This window comes from Pygocentrus nattereri, chromosome 7, assembly GCF_015220715.1.
Source record: "Pygocentrus nattereri isolate fPygNat1 chromosome 7, fPygNat1.pri, whole genome shotgun sequence".
Taxonomy (NCBI): Eukaryota; Metazoa; Chordata; class Actinopteri; order Characiformes; family Serrasalmidae; genus Pygocentrus; species Pygocentrus nattereri.
The window spans coordinates 40,192,340-40,213,474 of NC_051217.1; the positions used below are offsets into that span (position 1 = coordinate 40,192,340).

The window sequence follows — 21,135 nt, forward strand, 5'->3', positions numbered from 1 at the left end:
TTATTTTGTTGCCCTGCCCATTAGATGCTGTTTGGAGTTCTTCTCTGGTTTGAGTAGAATAATATAACATTTTGGAGCAAACAAGCACGAAAGGAGGCCGAAGCTAGAAGCTAAAATAGCAAATATTTCAACAGCAGTGGTAAATTTACCAGGTGAGCTGACGTAGGCAGGCACAAAGGCCAACCACACTGCACAAAATATCAACATGCTGAAGGTGATATATTTAGCCTCGTTAAAATTTCCCGGCAGTTTGCGAGCCAGGAAGGCCAAAATGAAGCACAGGCCAGCCAAAAAACCAATGTAGCCCAGCACACACCAGAAGGCCAGGGCAGAGCCCACACTGCAGTCCAGAATGATCTTGGAGTGCTGATACTGCGTGTTTCTGTAGGGGAATGGAGGGGAGGCTATGAGCCATGCAGCACAGATGATCATCTGGACCAGAGTGCAGCTGAAGATGATGATCCTCTGCTGCGTAGGCCCGAGCCACTTCATCACATTGTTTCCAGGCCGGGTGGCTGTGAAAGCTGCCAGAACCACTAACGTTTTGCCCAAGATGCAGGAGATGCACAGAGAGAAGGTAATGCTGAAAGCAGTGTGGCGCAGCATGCATGACCAGGACGTGGGCTCTCCAATAAAGATCAGCGCACACAAGAAACACAGCGTCAAGGAGATTAGAATGAAGAAACTCAGCTCTGAGTTATTGATTCGCACTATGGGAGTGTTTCTGTGGTGCAGAAATATTGCCAGTACAGCAATTGTTAGACAGGACCCTACAATAGCTATCGCCATCAGGGCAACTCCCATTGTATCCCCATGAGAGAGGAACTCGATGACCTTGGGGATGCATGCTGTTCCGTTGTTATTGGACCAGTACTCTTCAGGGCAAGCCATGCAGTCTATTGAATCTTTGAAGAAAGAAAATGTATAATCTCAAACACTATCTGAACATTCACAATGAATGACCAACAGAAATGATCTAATATTATTTGGAAATAGACATTGTTGCATGATGATCATCATCATCATCATCATCCTCATCATCCTCGTTAACCACTTAATAAAGGTAGGGTCGTGGTAGCAGTTGGGAGAGCAGAGAATCCCACCAAAACCCCACCATTAAAAACAGGCATTGTTGCATTAAAGTTTAGAATTTTTTTTTCCCCAAAAAAAAAGATTTAGGCAAAAGTTTAGGTCAGATTACATTTCATTGATTAGTCACACTTTATTTGGATGGTCCCCTATAGATGCTCTATAGATACCTAAATCACTAACAAACTTTCTGGTGACAGTTGATTATCAACAACAGTATGGTTACGGTCGGGGGTAAATGTAGGCTTTGCCTTGAGGTTAAGATTAGGGTTAGGTTTAGGGTTAGGAATAGATTTAATAAACTCTTTCACACTGAACTTGAAGTTCAGTTTCATTTTACAGATATTCAGTTGAAGGTTAGTTAAAGGCAGATTGAGCATTTACAAAGCATCTACAGTGAACCATCAAAATAAAATGTTACCTATTGATTTCCTAAGTAAAAATAAGTTAACACATCTCTGTACATTTTTATGTACATTATAAATTACTGTTTATTTTTGTGTGAATTCTTGTTCATTTGCTATATAAACATTTACTGTGGCCTGTGTACAACTTATGGGATGTTTAAAATGTTGTGTGTGTTTTTTCTTACAATATGGTAAATTCAGCAAATAAATAGAGATTATGCCTTAAAATTTGGAGAAAATTACCATATATAAGTTTTATTTTCACTTAAAATACCAAGAAAGCATGTCACCTTCTGAAAGTAACAGAAAATATACCTACAATTACCAAATGTATGCAGTATATATAGACATATGAAATGTATATGCACTTTTATCAATACAGTGTGTTAAAATTCTCAGCCATTTAAATTTTACTTTCTTTAAAGAGCCAGTTTAATTATTTTTAACATGGAGCATACCATTAAAACAATATTATACTATAATCATATGTTCCTGTACCTGTCTGATTACTAATCTTGCCATTGTCACATGGTACACAGTCAAAGCAGCACAGAGGCTCCCCACGGCGGGTAGCCTTTCTGAATCCTGGAGCACAGCTGTAAGTGCAGACAGATACTGGGGCCTGTTATTAAAAATGAATGGACACAGTAGCAAATAATGAAAACAAATTCAGCATAGAGCCAATAGCAGATTTTTATGATTAGGCCTGTAAATGGGGTGGATTTCAATGACGGTAATCCTGCATATGTGCATTTCAGAAAAAATGGACCATAGCTCAATGACTACATATTGACTATCAGCATGTGACTGGACCAACAGGTTCAACAGCAAGACATTCTGTTTGTTTGTTTTTTGTTTGTTTGTTTGTTTTTTTACCCACCTTGTCTGGGGTGATCAGATGTTACAACTAAATCAAATTTACCATTGTATATCAACAGATGGCACAGTAATACAAAACACTGAGCACCTTGCCTTGCTCTGGTTGCCAGGCCACACAACTGCCTGATCCTGGATAAGTAGCTCTCTCCCAGCGTCCCTTGCACCATCATAAAGACCCACTTTGACAAAGTTGATGTCTCCGTTTGTCTCTCTCTGCCAGTTTATTAGATCATAAGATGGGATTGAATCCCCCCTGGCATCAAAGTTCACACGTTCTCCAGAGATTGAGAAAGACACTTCCTGAAGGTAATGCTGAAGCTTTTATAATAAAGTAGGGGGTTACAAACAAAAAGATGAATGGACTTCATTTCTTTCATTGTAATTTGTTAATGCTAGCAGTGATTACATAGAAACTGTACGTATGGTAATATTTTACATCAGTCATTACATCTACAATTGTAAAATGCTGTATAAGTACCACAGTGGTCCCATATAGCCAAAGTGTTAAGACTTAACAGAACATGATCATGATAATACTTAAGCTAAAGGACTTCACCTGCCATGGATGGATATCATTAATGTCTGCACATGAAGACTCCTTAAAAGGCCCATATCCAGGCACACACTGAAAGAGATTATGTAGGGAGTGAGCAATGGCATACACTGCTTTGTACACATTATAAGTCACACGAGGACTGGAAGTGTTCATATAAGCAGAGTGCTGCCTGCTGAGGGTCTCCTGCCCAGTGCAGAGAGGCAGCTGAGTGCTAGTGTTGGAAAACAAAGGAGAGCATCCATAAAGAGCCTCCCACAGCTCCTTCACCAGTGGGTTTGAAAGATACCTCTGTGGGTTAACCGTTGTCAGATATTCCTTCAGCCCTGGCACATATCCTTGACGGACAGCAAATCCAATCGTGCCAGCTAGGAATGGGTATGTTTCTGCTAATATTGAGGCTGTAACCCAGGCCTCACTGGCTATCCACTGGATCCCTGTGATGTTTTGATTCAGGAATTCTCTTAAGAAAGGGTAAAATTCCCCTTCACCGGAAAACACAACCACCACTCTTGCAGTGGACCTTCTCATCACATTCATAATCTCAAGGACCCTCTCTTGCCGGAAATCTTTGGGGATCATTTCGTGATAGGCCAGACAAATGTCAGTGTTTTCTATCTCTCGCTTAAGCCCTTGTAAAGCAAACCTGCCATAATCATGGTCTTCAGTGACCACACCGACCCACCTCCAGCCAAATTTCTTCAAAAGCTGAGCAATGGCTTTTACTTGATAGTCATCACTTGGGACTACTCGGAAAAATGTCGGGAACTGTTTCCGGTCACTCAGACAAGAGCAGGTTGAGAAGTAGCTTATCTGTGAAAACAAAAATATCACTTTTAATAAAGTTGACCATTTATACCATCTAAGATGCTAACAGGATTGAAGAGCTTCTTAATAAATATTCCGATACAATTTTTTGCATTTTATTTTTTTAAAATAACAAGTGGGCCTGAAAATTCTGAAATTCTGAAAATATCAAATAAACACTGGAAAAATGAACATAATCTACTGAAAATCAACCACCCTTTACCATGGGTATACTGAAAGGCTGCAGTGTTCTAGAGACAACAATGGATTGTGAAGAGCCAGATTCTCCAACTATAGCAAGCAAAGAACACATGGAGCTCTCAGCAACATCCTGGCCATTCAGTACAGCCAAAACTGCCCTCTGAGCTGTGACTGGAGTGGCACAGGAGTCAAAGATCCTGTAGCCCAGTGTGTGGTTAGGCAGTAAGTCAGCACTGTTATTGATCTCCTCAATGGCAAGCCTCATGGCCAAAGCCCAGCGCATTGCCCTGGAATCAAACCTGTAAATAAAAATAGATTTAACTCACTGTTAATGATATGAAAATGTTTGCAAGTATTCATTCTCTGTATTGCACAGTAAAGTCTACTCAATGCAGAATAATAACTGGGAGGGAGGCACACAAAAAACAAATTAAAAATCCAAAAAAACAAGCACAAAAAATTACATCCAGATGATATTAGATGGTCTCACCCTTGACACTGTGCTGTCAAAGGTTTCTCTGTGTAGTCTGTTGTTGGTAGTTCCACTCTGTAGTGCAAAGGAAAAATTCCTCCTATTGTTATATCTCCATTTGCCATGAATGCAAGTTGATCAAAGTGTCCCTGTGTTGAGCATTTGGATGGAGTAGACACAACTGTGCATGGGAGGAAAAACACAGGAAGAAAGAGGTAAATCACCATACTGCCAACTTCCACACAGACAAAAACAGCCCTGCCTTGCTTTTATACCTGAGGTTTGATCCATTCCATCCAACTGTGGCTGATATCGCCCTGGGTTACATTAGTCAGCTGATGAGCACTACCCATGATCTCCACACACAACTACAGTGTATGCACAAGTTTGAACACTCCCAGTCAAATGATATGTTTTATTTGATTTTCAGAGTGGAAAAAAGAAAAAAATGATATATATAACGTTGGTTTGAGGAGACAACCTCATATCTCAATTTTTGCCATTTTTCAGTTTTTGATATAATTTGAAAACACCTATTGCCCTTTACATTGCATGTAAATTTCATGATAAATAGACCAAAAGAAACAACCCAAAATTACTTAAACAATAGGTCTGGTGCCATTGACTTACATTAAACAAAAGGATACTGGTTTGACACAGAGCTGGATAAAAAAAATTGGTAAGCCTAGTTTTGCTGGCCTACAACAGGCATAATTTCATGTGTCATGTCTATGATACAGGATGTATATAAATATTTACAAAACTTTAGATGTTTTTAAGTTTCAGTCTACATGTGTGCAGTCTCTGGTAGAAATCCAGATTTTCCCAGCTACTTTCCCAGCTACTATCTATGCACAATTTTTCTATCATACTACTTCTAGTACTGCTACTACTAATAATAATTCCATTATAAACAACAATAATAGCGACTATTACCAATATATCTACTGGTAGCCATGAGGCCTGCTTGTATCTGGTCCCCTTGTCTTATGTACTGATCAAGAATTCTTCTATGGTGGGGAGTATACTATGCCTAGTACCCAGAAAACACAAGCAAGGCAGGTACCCTTCAGCTTTAGCTTACTCCAGTTCAAGGGTTAAATCTCTTTTTTTGTGTATTTTTTGTTCAAGCTTGTTAACCAGAGCAGTTTCCATTGCCTCTACAGCGCTCTTTTAGCCTTTGCCATACCAAACTCTTTTACACAAGAACAGAACTCTTTGTTCACTTATAGTGAGTTAGCTGCAGTGAGGGCCTAAGCTGTTCAGAATGGCTATGTCTGTTACGGATTTGAATACAGTGGCTTCTGATAATTCAGCTTCAGCTTCCAAATTAGCCTAGCCTTGTAATCTCCAACTTTGAACTGTGTTTTTTTTACTCTAGATTTCTAGTATATGTAGCTCTTGCCCTTGCTCAAGCACTATAGTGGCTTAACTTGCTGAATAGTGAGAATTATTTGCTTTGAAGCTCTTTTCTTGCGCTAAAGTCCTTTTCTTCTACATCTTGCTTGATGTGCAAAAGAATATCTCATCGAATAAAGGATGTAATCATAGATGGCTAAGTTTTTAGGGTTCTGCACCCACTTGAAAGTTCAGTTTTTTAACAGCTAGGCAGACAGACAAACTTCCAAACATTGGATTGAAATGGATTTGCTGCTATTCCTCAGTCAGTGGAAGAGTGTGCCAGGAACCTAGCAAAGTATAAAAACTTACAAAGTGGGTCTGAGTGGATCAGACACAGCAGTGCTGCTGGTATATCACTTGAGAGCGAAGCAAAAAGATTAAAATGTACTTTATTATTATTATCATCATAATTATTATTATTTTAAAAATCTTTTTTTAAATGATTAAGCAATGCAATGGAATTCAGAAGCTTGTATTTACTGCAATGTATGTTTCTGATGTTTTTTTGCTGGGTTCTTGGCACACTCCTTCATTGAATGAAGAGTGGCAACAAATCAAAGGGTGTCTGTGCAGAATGCTACTACCTAGTGCCACCCAGTGCCAAAAAGTGTAACAGCAACTGAAGCAGGAACACTTTCTCATGAGGTGAATAAAATAACACTGCATAGCTAAAACAGCAGTAAGAGTCATTTAAAGTCTGATTTTCTTTTTCATTCTGTTGTCCATTTATCCATAAAAGTATGTCATCCAGTGTCAGGAAAGGCAGAAGTGAGTGTGTCATGAATTAGGCATTTAGTTTGTACAATGCTAATAGACAGGGAATAAGCTTCCATTACTTGTATTACTTGTGAGCTACATTATCCTTGTAACTAGATTACACAGCTAAAGAACCTCGGACAAAAAATATGTGTAAATGCTTTGGGCCAAATTATTACTTTAGAAAGATAAATAATTATTTGAGCAATAGTTCAAGAACTTTGTCACTGAAGGAAATCATGCTTACAGAGTAAGCTTACTAGCAGCTGGACTGCATTGTTGTCTAGAAGTGCTGGCAGGAGGGACAATTAATATTATTGGTTCACGTGTTGCTTTGGAAAACGTCAAGACCATCCCCTGCTCTGTAATGACCTATAAATGTCCATCAGTTCTTTCTTGCCCATTTGTATGAATGATGGCATATCATATCAGTCTGCTCACATTCTGGTTTCTATTAAATCCACCTATGTGGTGTTGGTCCACAAACAAAGATGAGTGCATCTATCAGGGAGAAGAGGGGACCCAGAGTTTCTACCAGGATGGAGATGTGATTCTGGGGGGCCTGTTCCCCCTGCACTACAGCCCTGTGTCAGCAGTGTGGTCTTTCCAAAACAAACCTCCACCCACTGAGTACAAGTAGTATGTGATGGTTTATATGTTGGAGATGTTAAATGAATGCATTCACTGTTTAATTGTTGTAATTGATTTGCTTGGTTTAAATAACTCACTACTATCTCTGAAACCTTGTTTCTCTGAAATGGACAAATATAGAAGAAGAAAAAAGTCAATGTACATTCATGGACCTAGATTTTATTGCAATTGCTACTTATTTTGGTGCATTGGTCATAAATGTTCCCTCAATGTAAAGGCATCTGCCAGCTGGTTGAAATGGTGTGATTCAAATGGTTAACAAGGGGGAAACATTTGTAATCGTTTTGATATGGTATAAACATGTTCCTATTGTTGTGAACCTTTGTGAAAGCTCCCCAACTGCTAAGAGTTTATATATTATATATTTGTGAATGTTCTGCAGCTTTGGTGCTCGAGCCCTTAGATGGATGAGAACCATGACCTTTGCTGTGAAGGAGATAAACCAGAGGCAGGACCTGTTACCAAACCTGTCTTTGGGCTACCACATTCGGGACAGCTTTGATGAGATACCTTTGTCAATCAAGGGATCGCTGGTCTTGGTCAATGGGCAGCCAGAGACTGGACGAGGAGCCAGCTGCACAGATTTACGCAGGCAGCCTTCTCCAGTCATCGTGGGAGATGCTGCATCAGGGGTGTCCATGGCTGTGCTGAGAACACTGACCTCATTCAGTGTACCTGTTGTAAGGCCAAAGCTATGGAAACAATTAATTTTGTTAAGTAAAGACATGTTATGTATAGTTACTAACACATTATGCAAACATCTTGAAAAAAGTGCACTGAATTCAGAGTTCCTACATTAGTTCCTCATGAGCAAAATGAATTACACCAATTTTGTCTTTCAATTAACTTACTTTTTTCCAGTAATTGTGCTCATGTAATGTGTTTTATTCACGTGGATGCTCATCTATATGTGCACATTTGAAAAATGAAAATCCAGTGCATCACATTTTGCCTGTGCAGAATATTTTACCTAGAACATTTTCTGAGCTTTGATGGGCCTTTTATTTATCATGGAGAAGATGAATAGTAGAAGCCTGCATTTATATATTGATATATATGAAATAAAGTGTTTGATCAATGTCAATTTCATTAGTACTGCTTGGCTTACATGCTTTTTTATGACATCCTCCCAGGTGAGCTACTTCTCATCTTGCTCCTGTCTTAGCAACAAGAAGGACTTTCCCACATTCATGCGGACGATGCCAAGTGACCAATTTCAGATTAAAGCTTTAGCAAGGCTGGTCCATTACTTCCAGTGGACCTGGGTGGGGGTCATAGGTGTGGAGTCAGATTATGCTCGCTTTGCCATTCAGCTCTTTCTAAAGGAATCGGCCAGTTATAATGTCTGCCCTGCATATGTGCACATCTACCCAATTGTTCTGACCGAAGAAGCACTAAGGGAGCTAATGAACACCATTCGGGCCTCCACAGCCACAGTTATAGTCAGTTTTTCCGCAGAGACAGACATGCGGACTGTCCTGAAAGAATGCAGGCGACAAAACATCACATATGTGCAGTGGATCGCCAGTGAAGCCTGGGCTACCTCGAAGTCCCTTTGGGGTGATTACAGCAATATCTTGCAGGGAACGTTGGGTTTTGCCATACGGAAAGGGGAAATCCCAAACCTGGGCAATTACCTCAGAGGGCTGAACACCTCCACTGTTCAAGCTTCTGATTTTTTAACTGAGTTTTGGGAGGAAACCTTCAACTGTCGGGTCAATGGATCCCTAAACACCCATATACACAAAGAGGATGCCCAGAAGAGGGGACCGTGCAGTGGCAGAGAGAGTCTGGACAATGTGTACACTTCCTATGCAGACGTGACCCAGCTTAGAGTGAGCTACAATGTATACAAGGCCGTATATCTCATAGCACATGCCTTGCATGAAATGAATACCTGTGTTCCAGGACAGGGCCCCTTTCAGAACGGGACATGTGGGAGTTTAAATCCCCTTCTGCCGTGGCAGGTGCGGTATTTGTTTGCATGTATTTGTGAATTCATCTTACACTGTTTTTCCAATTTAAAGGTACACTCTAGAGTTTTTCACCCATATATTGATATTTTTCTGTGAAATGTCCATTACGCTTTTATTCAGCTTTTATGTTTACAATACCAAGGAACTCTACTAATACTAAGTTTCAACAAAACTAATCTTTAAAGATATGTTTTGATTGTCATAAAAATATGTTAAATGGTAGAAATGCCTAGGATTTTTATCCACACAATGAGGCTCACTGTGTATCATTAGCTAGGACTGGACTGAACCCTGCCCTAGAGCACTGAGACCTTCACCAAGAGCTATGAAGCTGCTGCAACATAAAATAAAGCATGGAACATATTACCAGTAATGTTACCTCCATTAAAAATGGTATATTTTTATCATCTAATCGTCATAAACATGCCAAACATATCGTTATGTAATAGTGATAAATGTTGAAAGATTTTTTTTTTATTTGTAGCTTTTGCTTGTTAAGCAAAGGCCACTTAAGAAAACACAATGACAGGCTAATTCTTTCTATTGTGTACATGAGATTTTCTAATGTGCGTTAGCACCAAGCTAATGGTGATGGGTTTTTCCCTACACTGAGTTTAAAGCTACATGCTTTAAATCTAAACACAAAGACGTTTAACAAACACAGCTTATTATAGTGATTTAGATAACTACAGTGCATCTGTAAAATATATCAACTTAAAGGCCAACTCTGAATATTACTGGATTATCCTGTTAGACTTTCAGCAGCCGACCAAGCTGCTTCCTAAACATAACTGGTTTAATGTGCTTTGGCACTTTCATTTCATATACATTGCAAACATACAAGTATTCGTAGGATTGAGCATTTTACCTTCCTCAAGCCAGGTGGGATGAAAGTTCCCACCTTTCTGAGGGAAAAATCTTCTCTGCCTGCATTCTTCTTCTGTCATGTGGCCATGAGGCCAATGTAATTGTTTACAATAATATATCAGAGTGTGACAGCTTGTGAAAGCAGAGCTGCTTTGCACATCTAAAAAATCTTGACTGCACTGATGGTGTATCAGAGAGTCTATGATGATGGTGCTGTGAGTGTTTAATGTCATGGTATATCAAATTGCTGAACACTAGTATAGGTCTAGGGTAAAGACAAAAAAACAAATAATGTTCAAATATGGCCTATTAGTTGTCTGTCCTATCAATCTTCCTCAAAGCTCCTGAGCTACATGAAAAGAACAAACTTCACAACACTAGGAGAAGATGTCCGCTTTGATGAGAATGGAGACCCTATTGCCTCTTATGATCTGATGAACTGGCACACAACAAAAGATGGCTCGCTACAGCTGATCAGGGTGGGGTTCTATGATGCCTCACTGAGGGAGGACAGAGACCTGGTCATTAATGAATCGGTGATAGTGTGGCACAGAGGGAACAAGGTTTGCACTTTATCATCCCTTGTCAAGTTTGACAGTCATACACACACACACACACACACACACACACATATTTTCTAAGCTGCTTCTCCCTCAGGGTCGTGGGAGACGGTCATACAACTGGTTCTAATTCAGTACAAATACTCTGAATGTGTGTCACTCACTTTTAGCGTTATGAAAGTATGTTCCTATGTTCAGTGTGGATACTTGTGTAAAGCGAAGGCCTTGCAGTCTTGTGCCTCATCTGCTGTGCTTCACAGGCACCAGTATCTGTGTGCAGCAAAAGTTGCCTGCCAGGCTCCAGGAAGGCCAGACGAAAGGGTGAACCCATATGTTGCTTTGACTGCATTCCATGTGCTGAGGGAGAGATTAGCAATGAAACAGGTGTGAAACTGACATTATTTGATATTTCAAGCTGCTTTGTAAAACTATACAGTACAGTTGAACTGTATTTTTCATCAATTCCATCACAGACTCAATTGATTGTTTGAGATGTTCAAAGGAGATGTGGCCAAACCAAGCAAGAGACCAATGCATACCAAAAGCCTTGGAGTACCTGTCCTTTCAAGAGCCCTTGGGAATAGTTCTGTGGTCTGTTTCAACCTTTGGAGCCTGTTTGACTGCAGCAGTGCTTTGCATATTTGTGATGTACAGGAAGACCCCCGTCATCCGAGCCAACAACATGGAACTCAGTTTCTTGCTTCTCCTGTTCCTTTGCGCATGCTTTCTGATTGGTCTGACATTCATTGGCAAGCCCTCCAACTGGCTTTGCCAAATCAGATACACTGCCTTTGGAATCAGTTTTGCACTTTGCATTGCGTGCATCTTGGCTAAGACTGTAGTGGTTCTGATGGCTTTCAGAGCAACCCTACCTGGCAGTGATGTCATGAAATGGTTTGGCCCAGCTCAACAAAGGTCTAGTGTCATACTGTGCTCTTGCATTCAGGCCCTTATCTGCATCATATGGCTAACAAGCAGTCCTCCCTCTGCTGTTTACAACACTGAGTTTATGAGCGCTACTATAATTGTAGAGTGTAACGTGGGGTCTGAGATGGGATTTTGGTGCGTTTTGGGATACATTGGCCTCTTGGCTTGCATGTGCTTTATAATAGCCTTTTTAGCCAGGAAGCTTCCAGATAATTTCAATGAGGCAAAATTTATTACATTCAGCTTGCTCATCTTTTTTGCTGTGTGGATAACCTTCATCCCTGTTTATGTGAGCACTCGTGGCAAGTATATGGTTGCTGTGCATGTCTTTGCCATCTTAGCATCTGCTTTTGGCCTCCTTTTGTGTATATTTGCTCCAAAGTGCTATGTTGTGCTGCTGAGGCCTGACAAAAACAGCAAAAAGCATATGATGAAAAAATAAAAATTCTCCTGGATCTCCCACTGTAAAAACAAAATGTGTTATGCCTAAAAAAATGTTTAAAATCCTTCAATAAACTATATATGACTGTATGCATGTTTGGCCTATTATTCCTGCTCAAGTAAATTACACACAGTGTAAACCAACATAAACAAAGCAGCTTTACAACAAAGTCCAAATTTAGCACAGATATGAAAGCTTCCTCAGATGTCAGCAGAGCTGACCGAGTGTAAGGGAATGGCAAGATATATATATATATATATATATATATATATATATATATATATATGTGTACATATATACCACCTCCTTGTTTTTGCGCTCATTGTCCATTTTATCAGCTCCACTTACTATATAGGTGATCTTTGTAGTTCTACAGTTACAGACTGTAGTCCATCTGTTTCTCTGATACTTTGTTACCCCCTTTTACCTTGTTTTGCAGTGGTCAGGACCCCATGGACCCTCACAGAGCAGGTATTATTTGGGTGGTGGATCATTCCAGCACTGCAGTAACACTGATGTGGTGGTGGTGGTGTGTTAGTGTGTGTTGTGCTGGTATGAGAGGATCAGAAACAGCAGTGCTGCTGGAGTTTTTAAACACTGTGTCCACTCACTGTCCACTCTATTAGACACTCCTACCTTGTCAGTCCACCTTGTAGATGTAAAGTCAGAGACGACAGCTCATCTGCTGCTGCACAGTTTGTGTTGATCATCCTCTAGTCCTTCATCAGTGGTCACAGGACACTGCCCACAGGATGCTGCTTGCTGGATAATTTTGGTTGGTGGACTATTCTCAGTCCAGCAGTGACACTGAGTTGTTTAAAAGCTCCAGCAGCACTGCTGTGTTTGACCCACTCAGAGTGGAGCTGATAAAATGGACAATGAGCATAGAAATAAGGATATAATGGTCATAATGTTATGCCGGATTGGTCTATCTATCTATCTATCTATCTATCTATCTATCTATCTATCTATCTATCTATCTATCTATCTATCTATCTATCTATCTATTAATTTATTTATTTATTCATTCCTTCATTTATTCCACACAATAAAAATAAATGAAAAAATGTAAGACCTGGTTCATCATCAAAACGGTCCCTATGAGATAAATAGCAGGGGTGTCAAATTTGTTCTGCAGAAGGCCGACGAAGGTTTTCATTCTAACAAAGCAGGATCACACATGATCAAGTGTTGTAGACTGAAACTAATGGATTAAACAAGTATGTATGAAATGAAAACCTGCAGCCAGACTGACCCTTGACTTGACAGAACAAGACTGGACACCCCTGATGTAAAGCTTCCATCTTTGAGATGGAATTAAGCTCCACTCCTACTTCAGCTCCGAAAAACTCCACAGGTGTTTCAGTTCATCCGTCCATTGTACTGAGACTAACTCAGTGCTATGAGTCTGAGAGGAAGTGTACCTTCAAGACATCATTACAAAGGAATGGAAAATGAAAAAAAATCTCAAAAAGAATGCAAGCTGTACAAAAGGCTGGGCGCGATATATATTTATGCTGTTTCAAAACAATACCCCCCCCCCCCCCCCCCCCCCCCCCCATCTTTCTGATTACTATTTTTGCTATTGTCACATGGTACACAGTGAAGCAGCACAGAGATTCTGCGTGACAGATGATCTTCAGAAACATATCTTAACATTTTTGTATTAAAGGAGGACGTTGCAAATAACTGATTTGATCGTAACGTTAGCAGTGTGCTACAATGTGATTACACACATATGATATTTTACACTACCAAATTTGGAAAAAGGAAATGTAAGTGGCTTTAGCAGTGACATCATAGGTCCTGTCAAAGGGGTGCAAAGGGGCAGCTGAATACATCATCTATTCTACCAGCTCTGGCACATATTATTGGCAGATAGTGAATCCAGTTGTACCAGAGAGGAACAGGCTTGTACCAAGTGTACGAGCAATGAATCTTTCTGCTAACACATAGGCCGTAACCCAGGCCTCACATTCAGCCAGTGAAGGCTGCAAGGCTCCACAAACCCCAGAGGGATTGTTTGTGTTGTTTGAAGTTCAACACTATAATGTCAATGAAAAAGAGAAAGAAATGCCATAGTATTAGTAAAAGTCAAAGCATTAATTGTCATAAAAATACAATTAAATTATTGACATATTGGCTTAATATATGTAAAGCAAAGCTCAATAGTTGGGTTTCGTTGCATTTCATTAATACTCCCTTCTATTCATTTAGTCTGTTTAGTAGACCAACATGCTTTGATCACAAGATCATATGCCATGCCATAGCTTACCAGGCTGATTAGTGTGGCTGCTTAAAGGCTGGATTGAATACTTTATTACTGTTACTAGTATCAGTGCTAATTGTGCACAGTTGATTTAGATTGAGGATTCTTAAAAATTATTTTTAACTTATAGTTTGTCAAAACAACAAATGTAGACATTTTTCCATTGCTTCAAATGCAGCCAATCTGGCAACACATGCTTGGTGTCCACAGTTTTACTCTTAGCAACTAGTGGAAATGTATCAATCAATTAGTACTGTGCAACCTGCATGCTGAAATCTTCACACATTTGCCTCAAATCATAACAAACTGACAAAGTATGGCTAAAAATGCAGTAGCAGGCACCTTGATGACTAAATTTTGTCCATGTAATTGACATATAGTGTCAAAAACCCCATAAACATGTCTATTTGAAATTACTTGGCAGCTGGGATATAACCTTTTGTTTCTTGTTAACAATGTTAGCCTTACATTTGAGATAAGCGGGAGAAACTGTACATTTTTCCAAATTTGTCCAAAAGTGTAGCTCATTCTTTAAGCAACATATTATACCTCGAGGGTAATCACATTTACGCAATAAGCTTATAGCTAACTGGGCTGCTTTATTATGTAAAAAGGCTGAGAGGTGGAACAACAAATATCATTGGCTCGTACATTTCTTCAGGAAAAGTGAAGACCGTCCCCTGCACTTTGCAGTACCTATATGTGTCCATCGGCGTCTTCTTGCCGATTTGTGTCGGAATGGCACACCATGCTCGTCTGCTCACATTCTGGCTTCTACTGAAACTGCCTATGTGGTGTTGGTCCACAAACAAAGATGTGTGCATCTATCAGGGAGAAGAGGGCACCCACAGCTTCTACCAGGATGGAGATGTGATTCTGGGGGGCCTGTTCCCCCTGCACTACAGCCCTGTGTCAGCAATGTGGCCTTTCCAGAGCAAACCTGCACAAACTGAGTACAAGTAGTATGTGATGGTTTATTTGTTGAGATGCAAATGGAATGTATTTTCAGCCGCACTGTGTTTTTTTAAATTCAGTGTTCAATTATTGTCTGTGTCACGACAAAATGTTGTATGTCTGAAAGTATACATCTGCAGGTGAAGGAAAAGCCTCCTAATTTTAAGTTCAATTAATATAACTGGATTCTATTTTTTCCTGACTATCCATTGGCCATGAAATATTCACTCAGTTTAAAAAACAGCTGTGCTAGCATTTTCAAATTATATTTTAAAAAATGTGATTTGAGGTTTTAAGATGGCAGCAAGCTTTTTTATTGTTGCTTTTCTTTGAGAAAACTTTCCAACTGCTTTTATCCTGTTCACATATGAAATGTTTGTGAATGTTCTACAGCTTTAGTGCTCGAGCGCTCAGATGGATGAGAACTATGACATTTGCTGTGATGGAGATAAACCAGAGGCAGGACCTGTTACCAAATCTGTCTTTGGGCTACCACATTCGGGACAGCTGTGATGACATACCTGTGTCAGTGAAGGGATCACTGCTCTTGGTCAATGGGCAGCCAGACACAGGACGAGGAGCCAGCTGCACAAATGTAGGCAGGCAGCCCTCTCCAGTTATTGTGGGAGATGCTGCATCAGGGGTATCCATGGCTGTGCTGAGAACACTGGGCTCGTTCACTGTACCTTTGGTATGGCAAAAGCAATCAAATCAGTGCTGTTAATTAAAGACAAGAAATGCAGAAGAATTATAATGACTTTATACACTGACTTTCCACATTTATCTCTTTATGGTAGTGAATGTGTTGATGTATTTTATTCACATAGAAATTCTGAACTGAATCTACATTTGAATCCAATTTCAATTGAATACAATTTCTTGTGCACATACATCGAATTGTTTGTTGAAACATGTCGCCAATATAGCAGAGATGCTTTTAGCTTTTGTTTTTTTAACATAAAAGTGAGTGTGGAACCATCTTCTATGAACTAAATGAGGTGCAAATATTTAATATGAAGGTATACATAAAGCGTTTGATCAGTGTTAATTTCATTACTCACATTATCTTTTATTATATCCCTTCAGGTGAGTTATTTCGCATCTTGCTCCTGTCTTAGCAACAAGAAGGACTTTCCCACATTCATGCGGACGATGCCAAGTGACCAATTTCAGATTAAAGCTTTAGCGAGGCTGGTCCATTACTTCCAGTGGACCTGGGTGGGGGTCATAGGTGTGGAGTCAGATTATGCTCGCTTTGCCATTCAGCTCTTTCTGAAGGAATCTGCCAAGTATAATGTGTGCCCTGCATATGTGCACTTCTACCCTGTCGCTCTTACCAGAGAAGCACTAAAAGAGCTGATGGACACTATTCAGACCTCCACAGCTACAGTCATACTCAATTTCTCTGGAGAGTCAGAGCTGCAGACCATCCTGAAAGAGTGCAGGCAACAAAACATCACCCATATGCAGTGGATCGCCAGTGAAGCCTGGGCCACTGCGAAGGCCCTGTGGGGTGATTACAGCAATATCTTGCAGGGAACGTTGGGTTTTGCCATACGGAAAGGGGAAATCCCAAACCTGGGCAATTACCTCAGAGGGCTGAACACCTCCACTGTTCAAGCTTCTGATTTTTTAACTGAGTTTTGGGAGGAAACCTTCAACTGTCAGGTCAATGGATCCCTAAACACCCATATACACAAAGAGGAAGCCCAGAAGAGGGGACCGTGCAGTGGCAGAGAGAGTCTGGACAATGTGTACACTTCCTATGCAGACGTGACCCAGCTTAGAGTGAGCTACAATGTATACAAGGCCGTATATCTCATAGCACATGCTTTGCATGAAATGAGTACCTGTGTTCCAGGACAGGGCCCCTTTCAGAACAGGACATGTGGGAGCCTGAACCCCTTTTTACCATGGCAGGTGTGATATTTGTTCATGTGATTTGTGAATTAAATGGTGGAATACTCTAGAGTTTTTCAATGATCTGCTGCACACTGCAGTTACCATGGGCAGTAATTACAGTGCACTGCCCTGTGCTTAGAAAAAGAATAGAAAACTCATTTATAATGAAGCCAATTGGCAGGTGCTTCAACTTCAGCAGACAATGCTGATCTTTCACTGTTTTCTGCCCAGAGAATTTATTGTACCTGGTAGCTGATCACATGCTACAGATGCGGCAGATTGAAATCAGGCCTTTTAATAATACCAGGGGCAATTAAACGTTCATGAGAAGTTTTGTATAGGCTATAGACAAAAACAACTAGTGTTCATGTATGATTTTCCAACTGTCTGTCCTATCAATCTTCCTCAAAGCTCCTGAGCTACATGAAAAGAACAAACTTCACAACACTAGGAGAAGATGTCCGCTTTGATGAGAATGGAGACCCTATTGCTTCTTATGATCTTATGAACTGGCAGGTAGCAAATGATGGCTCTCTACAGCTGGCCAAGGTGGGGTTCTATGATGCCTCACTGAGGGAGGACAGAGACCTGGTCATTAATGAATCAGTGATTATGTGGCACAGAGGGAACAAGGTGTGTGCTTTTTCATCCATAGCTAGATTGTCTTTCATACGGCTACTTCTTATTCAGCTATTCTGCATGTTTGTGACTCACTTAGACTATCCACTGATTACGTTTTGTAGCTTGAAATGGCATGATATTGTTTGTTCAATTGATTTTACATTAGAGCTGCAATTCATCTCACTGGATGTATTATACATAAATATAAATATATTTATAAAAATAATTCCAAAGGTGCTCTTTAAGATTTTTGAAACAATTATTTCCTGAGTATTTATTAAAAAGGGGAGGCTACAAAATGTGCAGTAAGTTTGTTTATTTAATAGGTGCTGTATGTAATTATGTATGTACTAAAGTGAAGGCCTTGCAGTCTTGTGCTTCATCCGCTGTGGTTCACAGGCACCAGTATCTGTGTGCAGCAAAAGTTGCCTGCCAGGCTCCAGGAAGGCCAGACGAAAGGGTGAACCCATATGTTGCTTTGACTGCATTCCATGTGCTGAGGGAGAGATTAGCAATGAAACAGGTGTGAAACTGACATTATTTGATATTTCAAGCTGCTTTGTAAAACTATACAGTACAGTTGAACTGTATTTTTCATCAATTCCATCACAGACTCAATTGATTGTTTGAGATGTTCAAAGGAGATGTGGCCAAACCAAGCAAGAGACCAATGCATACCAAAAGCCTTGGAGTACCTGTCCTTTCAAGAGCCCTTGGGAATAGTTCTGTGGTCTGTTTCAACCTTTGGAGCCTGTTTGACTGCAGCAGTGCTTTGCATATTTGTGATGTACAGGAAGACCCCCGTCATCCGAGCCAACAACATGGAACTCAGTTTCTTGCTTCTCCTGTTCCTTTGCGCATGCTTTCTGATTGGTCTGACATTCATTGGCAAGCCCTCCAACTGGCTTTGCCAAATCAGATACACTGCCTTTGGAATCAGTTTTGCACTTTGCATTGCGTGCATCTTGGCTAAGACTGTAGTGGTTCTGATGGCTTTCAGAGCAACCCTACCTGGCAGTGATGTCATGAAATGGTTTGGCCCAGCTCAACAAAGGTCTAGTGTCATACTGTGCTCTTGCATTCAGGCCCTTATCTGCATCATATGGCTAACAAGCAGTCCTCCCTCTGCTGTTTACAACACTGAGTTTATGAGCGCTACTATAATTGTAGAGTGTAACGTGGGGTCTGAGATGGGATTTTGGTGCGTGTTGGGATACATTGGCCTCTTGGCTTGCATGTGCTTTATAATAGCCTTTTTAGCCAGGAAGCTTCCAGATAATTTCAATGAGGCAAAATTTATCACATTCAGTATGCTTATCTTTTTTGCTGTGTGGATAACCTTCATCCCTGTTTATGTGAGCACTCGTGGCAAGTATATGGTTGCTGTGCATGTCTTTGCCATCTTAGCATCTGCTTTTGGCCTCCTTTTGTGTATATTTGCTCCAAAGTGCTATGTTGTGCTGCTGAGGCCTGACAAAAACAGCAAAAAGCATATGATGAGAAAATAGGAAAACAAATGCTGGTGCTCAGTTACACTCAGACTCGCTACTCAATAAAAACAAATGTATTAAACCTGCAGAGTTTTTAAAACATTTTATGCTACAATAAAGAGCTGTCTTACAAAGGTTTGGTCTGTTATTTCTGCACAGGTGAATCAGTCACAGTAATAGACAAACATAAAGAAACACATTCATTGGAAGAAATAACAGTCTGAAAACACAGGGAGAGCCCATAGTTCGCATAGATTTCAGAGCTTCCTGAGCGATTGAGTGAGCATGAGAGAGCAGCAACAGCAGCATCACTTAATGGTCTACGTCCAGATGTGCACCTTTTTCTGAAAATAATAAATAAATAAAAACAATCAAATGTTAGGTAAAATAGCTTTACCGTATGCCAGTGGTGCATTTTGTTTTTCTGGAGTTCTACATACACCTCAATGAGTCCTCTGAATGTACATTTTTAAATGATTGGGGCTTTGGGCTCCTGAGTGGTGCAACCATCTACACTGCAAAATTTGCTATCATGGCAAGAAATTCGTAATCTAGTCGATATTTCAAATATTTTGAAATTAATTGATGGAAATTATCTCACTATATCAGCAGATTATTTTGCTTTTACCAGTCTACCAATGTAGTGAGATCATTTGATACAGAGACACACACACACACACACACACACACACACGCACACACACACACACACACACACACACACACACACACACACACACACACACATACACATTTTCTTAGCCGCTTCTCCCTCAGGGTCGCGGGAGGTGCTGGAGCCAATCCCAATCCAAGTATAGAGATCACTTTTTTTCCAGGAAGTAAGTAATGTAATATTATGGTTTGATATACAATATATGTAAATAATAATGGATACGTATTTACTCCAAAACTGGAGTTATCTATACTAAAATTAGTGCTAGCATCATGTATGGCCTGCTGAGTGTGTGCAGCACTTTTATGTCTGACTAAAAAATAATCTAGCTTTGGGAGCACAGCGTCAAATGTTTTGCGCTTCTTTGCTGCACAACTTTATTTCTCAGTCTCCCACGCAGTGAAGAACATTCCCATTACGTACGCTACCATTCAAGTGCCTCCATCATACCAGTCTGTCTTTACGCAGTTATGCCATCACGTAACATCATAAAATAGTCTATTATAACCATGACCTGGTGGGTGAGGCTGCAGTGAAATTACTGAAAATGACTCCTACAACTGCAAAATAGTAGCAATTGTCAAAATGTATGCGCATTTAAAAAAATGTATTTAACATCAACTCATACAGAATATCTTATTCGTGTTTTCATGGGGCCTTTGGCTCATAGGGGACCCTAAGCGGCTGCGTACTTTTGCCTAGTGCTAAGACTGCCCCTGCCATACCATTTCAAAACGGTCTACCTTCTGATTGCTTTAGCATGTACTGTCATATTCCATACAAGTGTTAAAGGATAAGTCGGGTTTAGGCCACTGGTGTTTCGTAATGCAAATGGAAATGAACCAACAGGCCGATTTTATTTTAAATCAATTTTATGGAATATTTTAACATTTGTTGTTTATTCTCAGTTGTGTAAGTGGGGAGACGAAAGCTCTGTAGACACTATCTGGATTTAAACATGAACAACTTCAAATTAAGGAGATAGTGTTAAAGCCCTGTGAGAGTCCCGGAGGCCGAATGTCGGATCTCTCCCTTTTTCAAGCTGCCTCTGCTTATATAGGCTGAATGGACGCACATACATAAATAACATGGTTAGACACACACACACATCCATACATTTCCATAAGGAAACATCTGGAAAAGCTTAAATACCGCTCTCATACCATTGGCATGCTAGCTCCCTCTCTTGAGGGAGGGGGCGAGAGACAGAACACACAGGCTTTAACAGAGGGAAAGAG

At 40.2% G+C, this 21,135-nt stretch overlaps 3 protein-coding genes across 3 annotated transcripts; 2 read left to right on the forward strand and 1 right to left on the reverse strand.

The window, feature by feature from the left end:
- LOC108434084 (extracellular calcium-sensing receptor-like) lies at nt 1-4,548 on the reverse strand. Its single transcript, XM_037540191.1, has 6 exons — nt 4,427-4,548; nt 3,959-4,235; nt 2,932-3,741; nt 2,469-2,693; nt 1,995-2,118; nt 1-905 (listed from the first exon to the last, which is right to left on the reverse strand). Exons 1-6 carry the CDS (start codon nt 4,531-4,533, stop codon nt 1-3), a joined length of 2,448 nt encoding a protein of 815 aa, XP_037396088.1. The 5' UTR covers nt 4,534-4,548.
- Nucleotides 4,549-6,965: 2,417 nt separating this feature from the next.
- LOC108434032 (extracellular calcium-sensing receptor-like) lies at nt 6,966-12,001 on the forward strand. The gene is made up of 6 exons (XM_037540190.1): nt 6,966-7,204; nt 7,599-7,896; nt 8,350-9,183; nt 10,401-10,622; nt 10,880-11,003; nt 11,093-12,001. The coding sequence occupies exons 1-6, from the start codon at nt 6,978-6,980 to the stop codon at nt 11,986-11,988; spliced, it is 2,601 nt and encodes an 866-aa protein (XP_037396087.1). The 5' UTR covers nt 6,966-6,977; the 3' UTR covers nt 11,989-12,001.
- A 2,979-nt stretch (nt 12,002-14,980) lies between these two features.
- LOC108434085 (extracellular calcium-sensing receptor-like) lies at nt 14,981-19,242 on the forward strand. Its single transcript, XM_017708998.2, has 6 exons — nt 14,981-15,219; nt 15,605-15,902; nt 16,298-17,131; nt 17,525-17,746; nt 18,134-18,257; nt 18,347-19,242. Exons 1-6 carry the CDS (start codon nt 14,996-14,998, stop codon nt 19,240-19,242), a joined length of 2,598 nt encoding a protein of 865 aa, XP_017564487.1. The 5' UTR covers nt 14,981-14,995.
- The last annotated feature ends 1,893 nt before the right edge of the window (nt 19,243-21,135 follow it).

Coding starts and splice junctions, on each gene's coding strand:
- LOC108434084 (XM_037540191.1), bottom strand. CDS start 4,533: ATGGCAAATGGAGATATAACAATAGGAGGAATTTTTCCTTTGCACTAC. Junction 4,236..4,426: donor TTGACAGCACAGTGTCAAGG/GTGAGACCATCT, acceptor TTTTATTTACAG/GTTTGATTCCAGGGCAATGC. Junction 2,119..2,468: donor GGCCTGGCAACCAGAGCAAG/GCAAGGTGCTCA, acceptor TTTTAATAACAG/GCCCCAGTATCTGTCTGCAC.
- LOC108434032 (XM_037540190.1), top strand. CDS start 6,978: ATGATGGCATATCATATCAGTCTGCTCACATTCTGGTTTCTATTAAAT. Junction 7,205..7,598: donor CCACCCACTGAGTACAAGTA/GTATGTGATGGT, acceptor AATGTTCTGCAG/CTTTGGTGCTCGAGCCCTTA. Junction 11,004..11,092: donor AGAGATTAGCAATGAAACAG/GTGTGAAACTGA, acceptor ATTCCATCACAG/ACTCAATTGATTGTTTGAGA.
- LOC108434085 (XM_017708998.2), top strand. CDS start 14,996: ATGGCACACCATGCTCGTCTGCTCACATTCTGGCTTCTACTGAAACTG. Junction 15,903..16,297: donor GCTCGTTCACTGTACCTTTG/GTATGGCAAAAG, acceptor ATATCCCTTCAG/GTGAGTTATTTCGCATCTTG. Junction 18,258..18,346: donor AGAGATTAGCAATGAAACAG/GTGTGAAACTGA, acceptor ATTCCATCACAG/ACTCAATTGATTGTTTGAGA.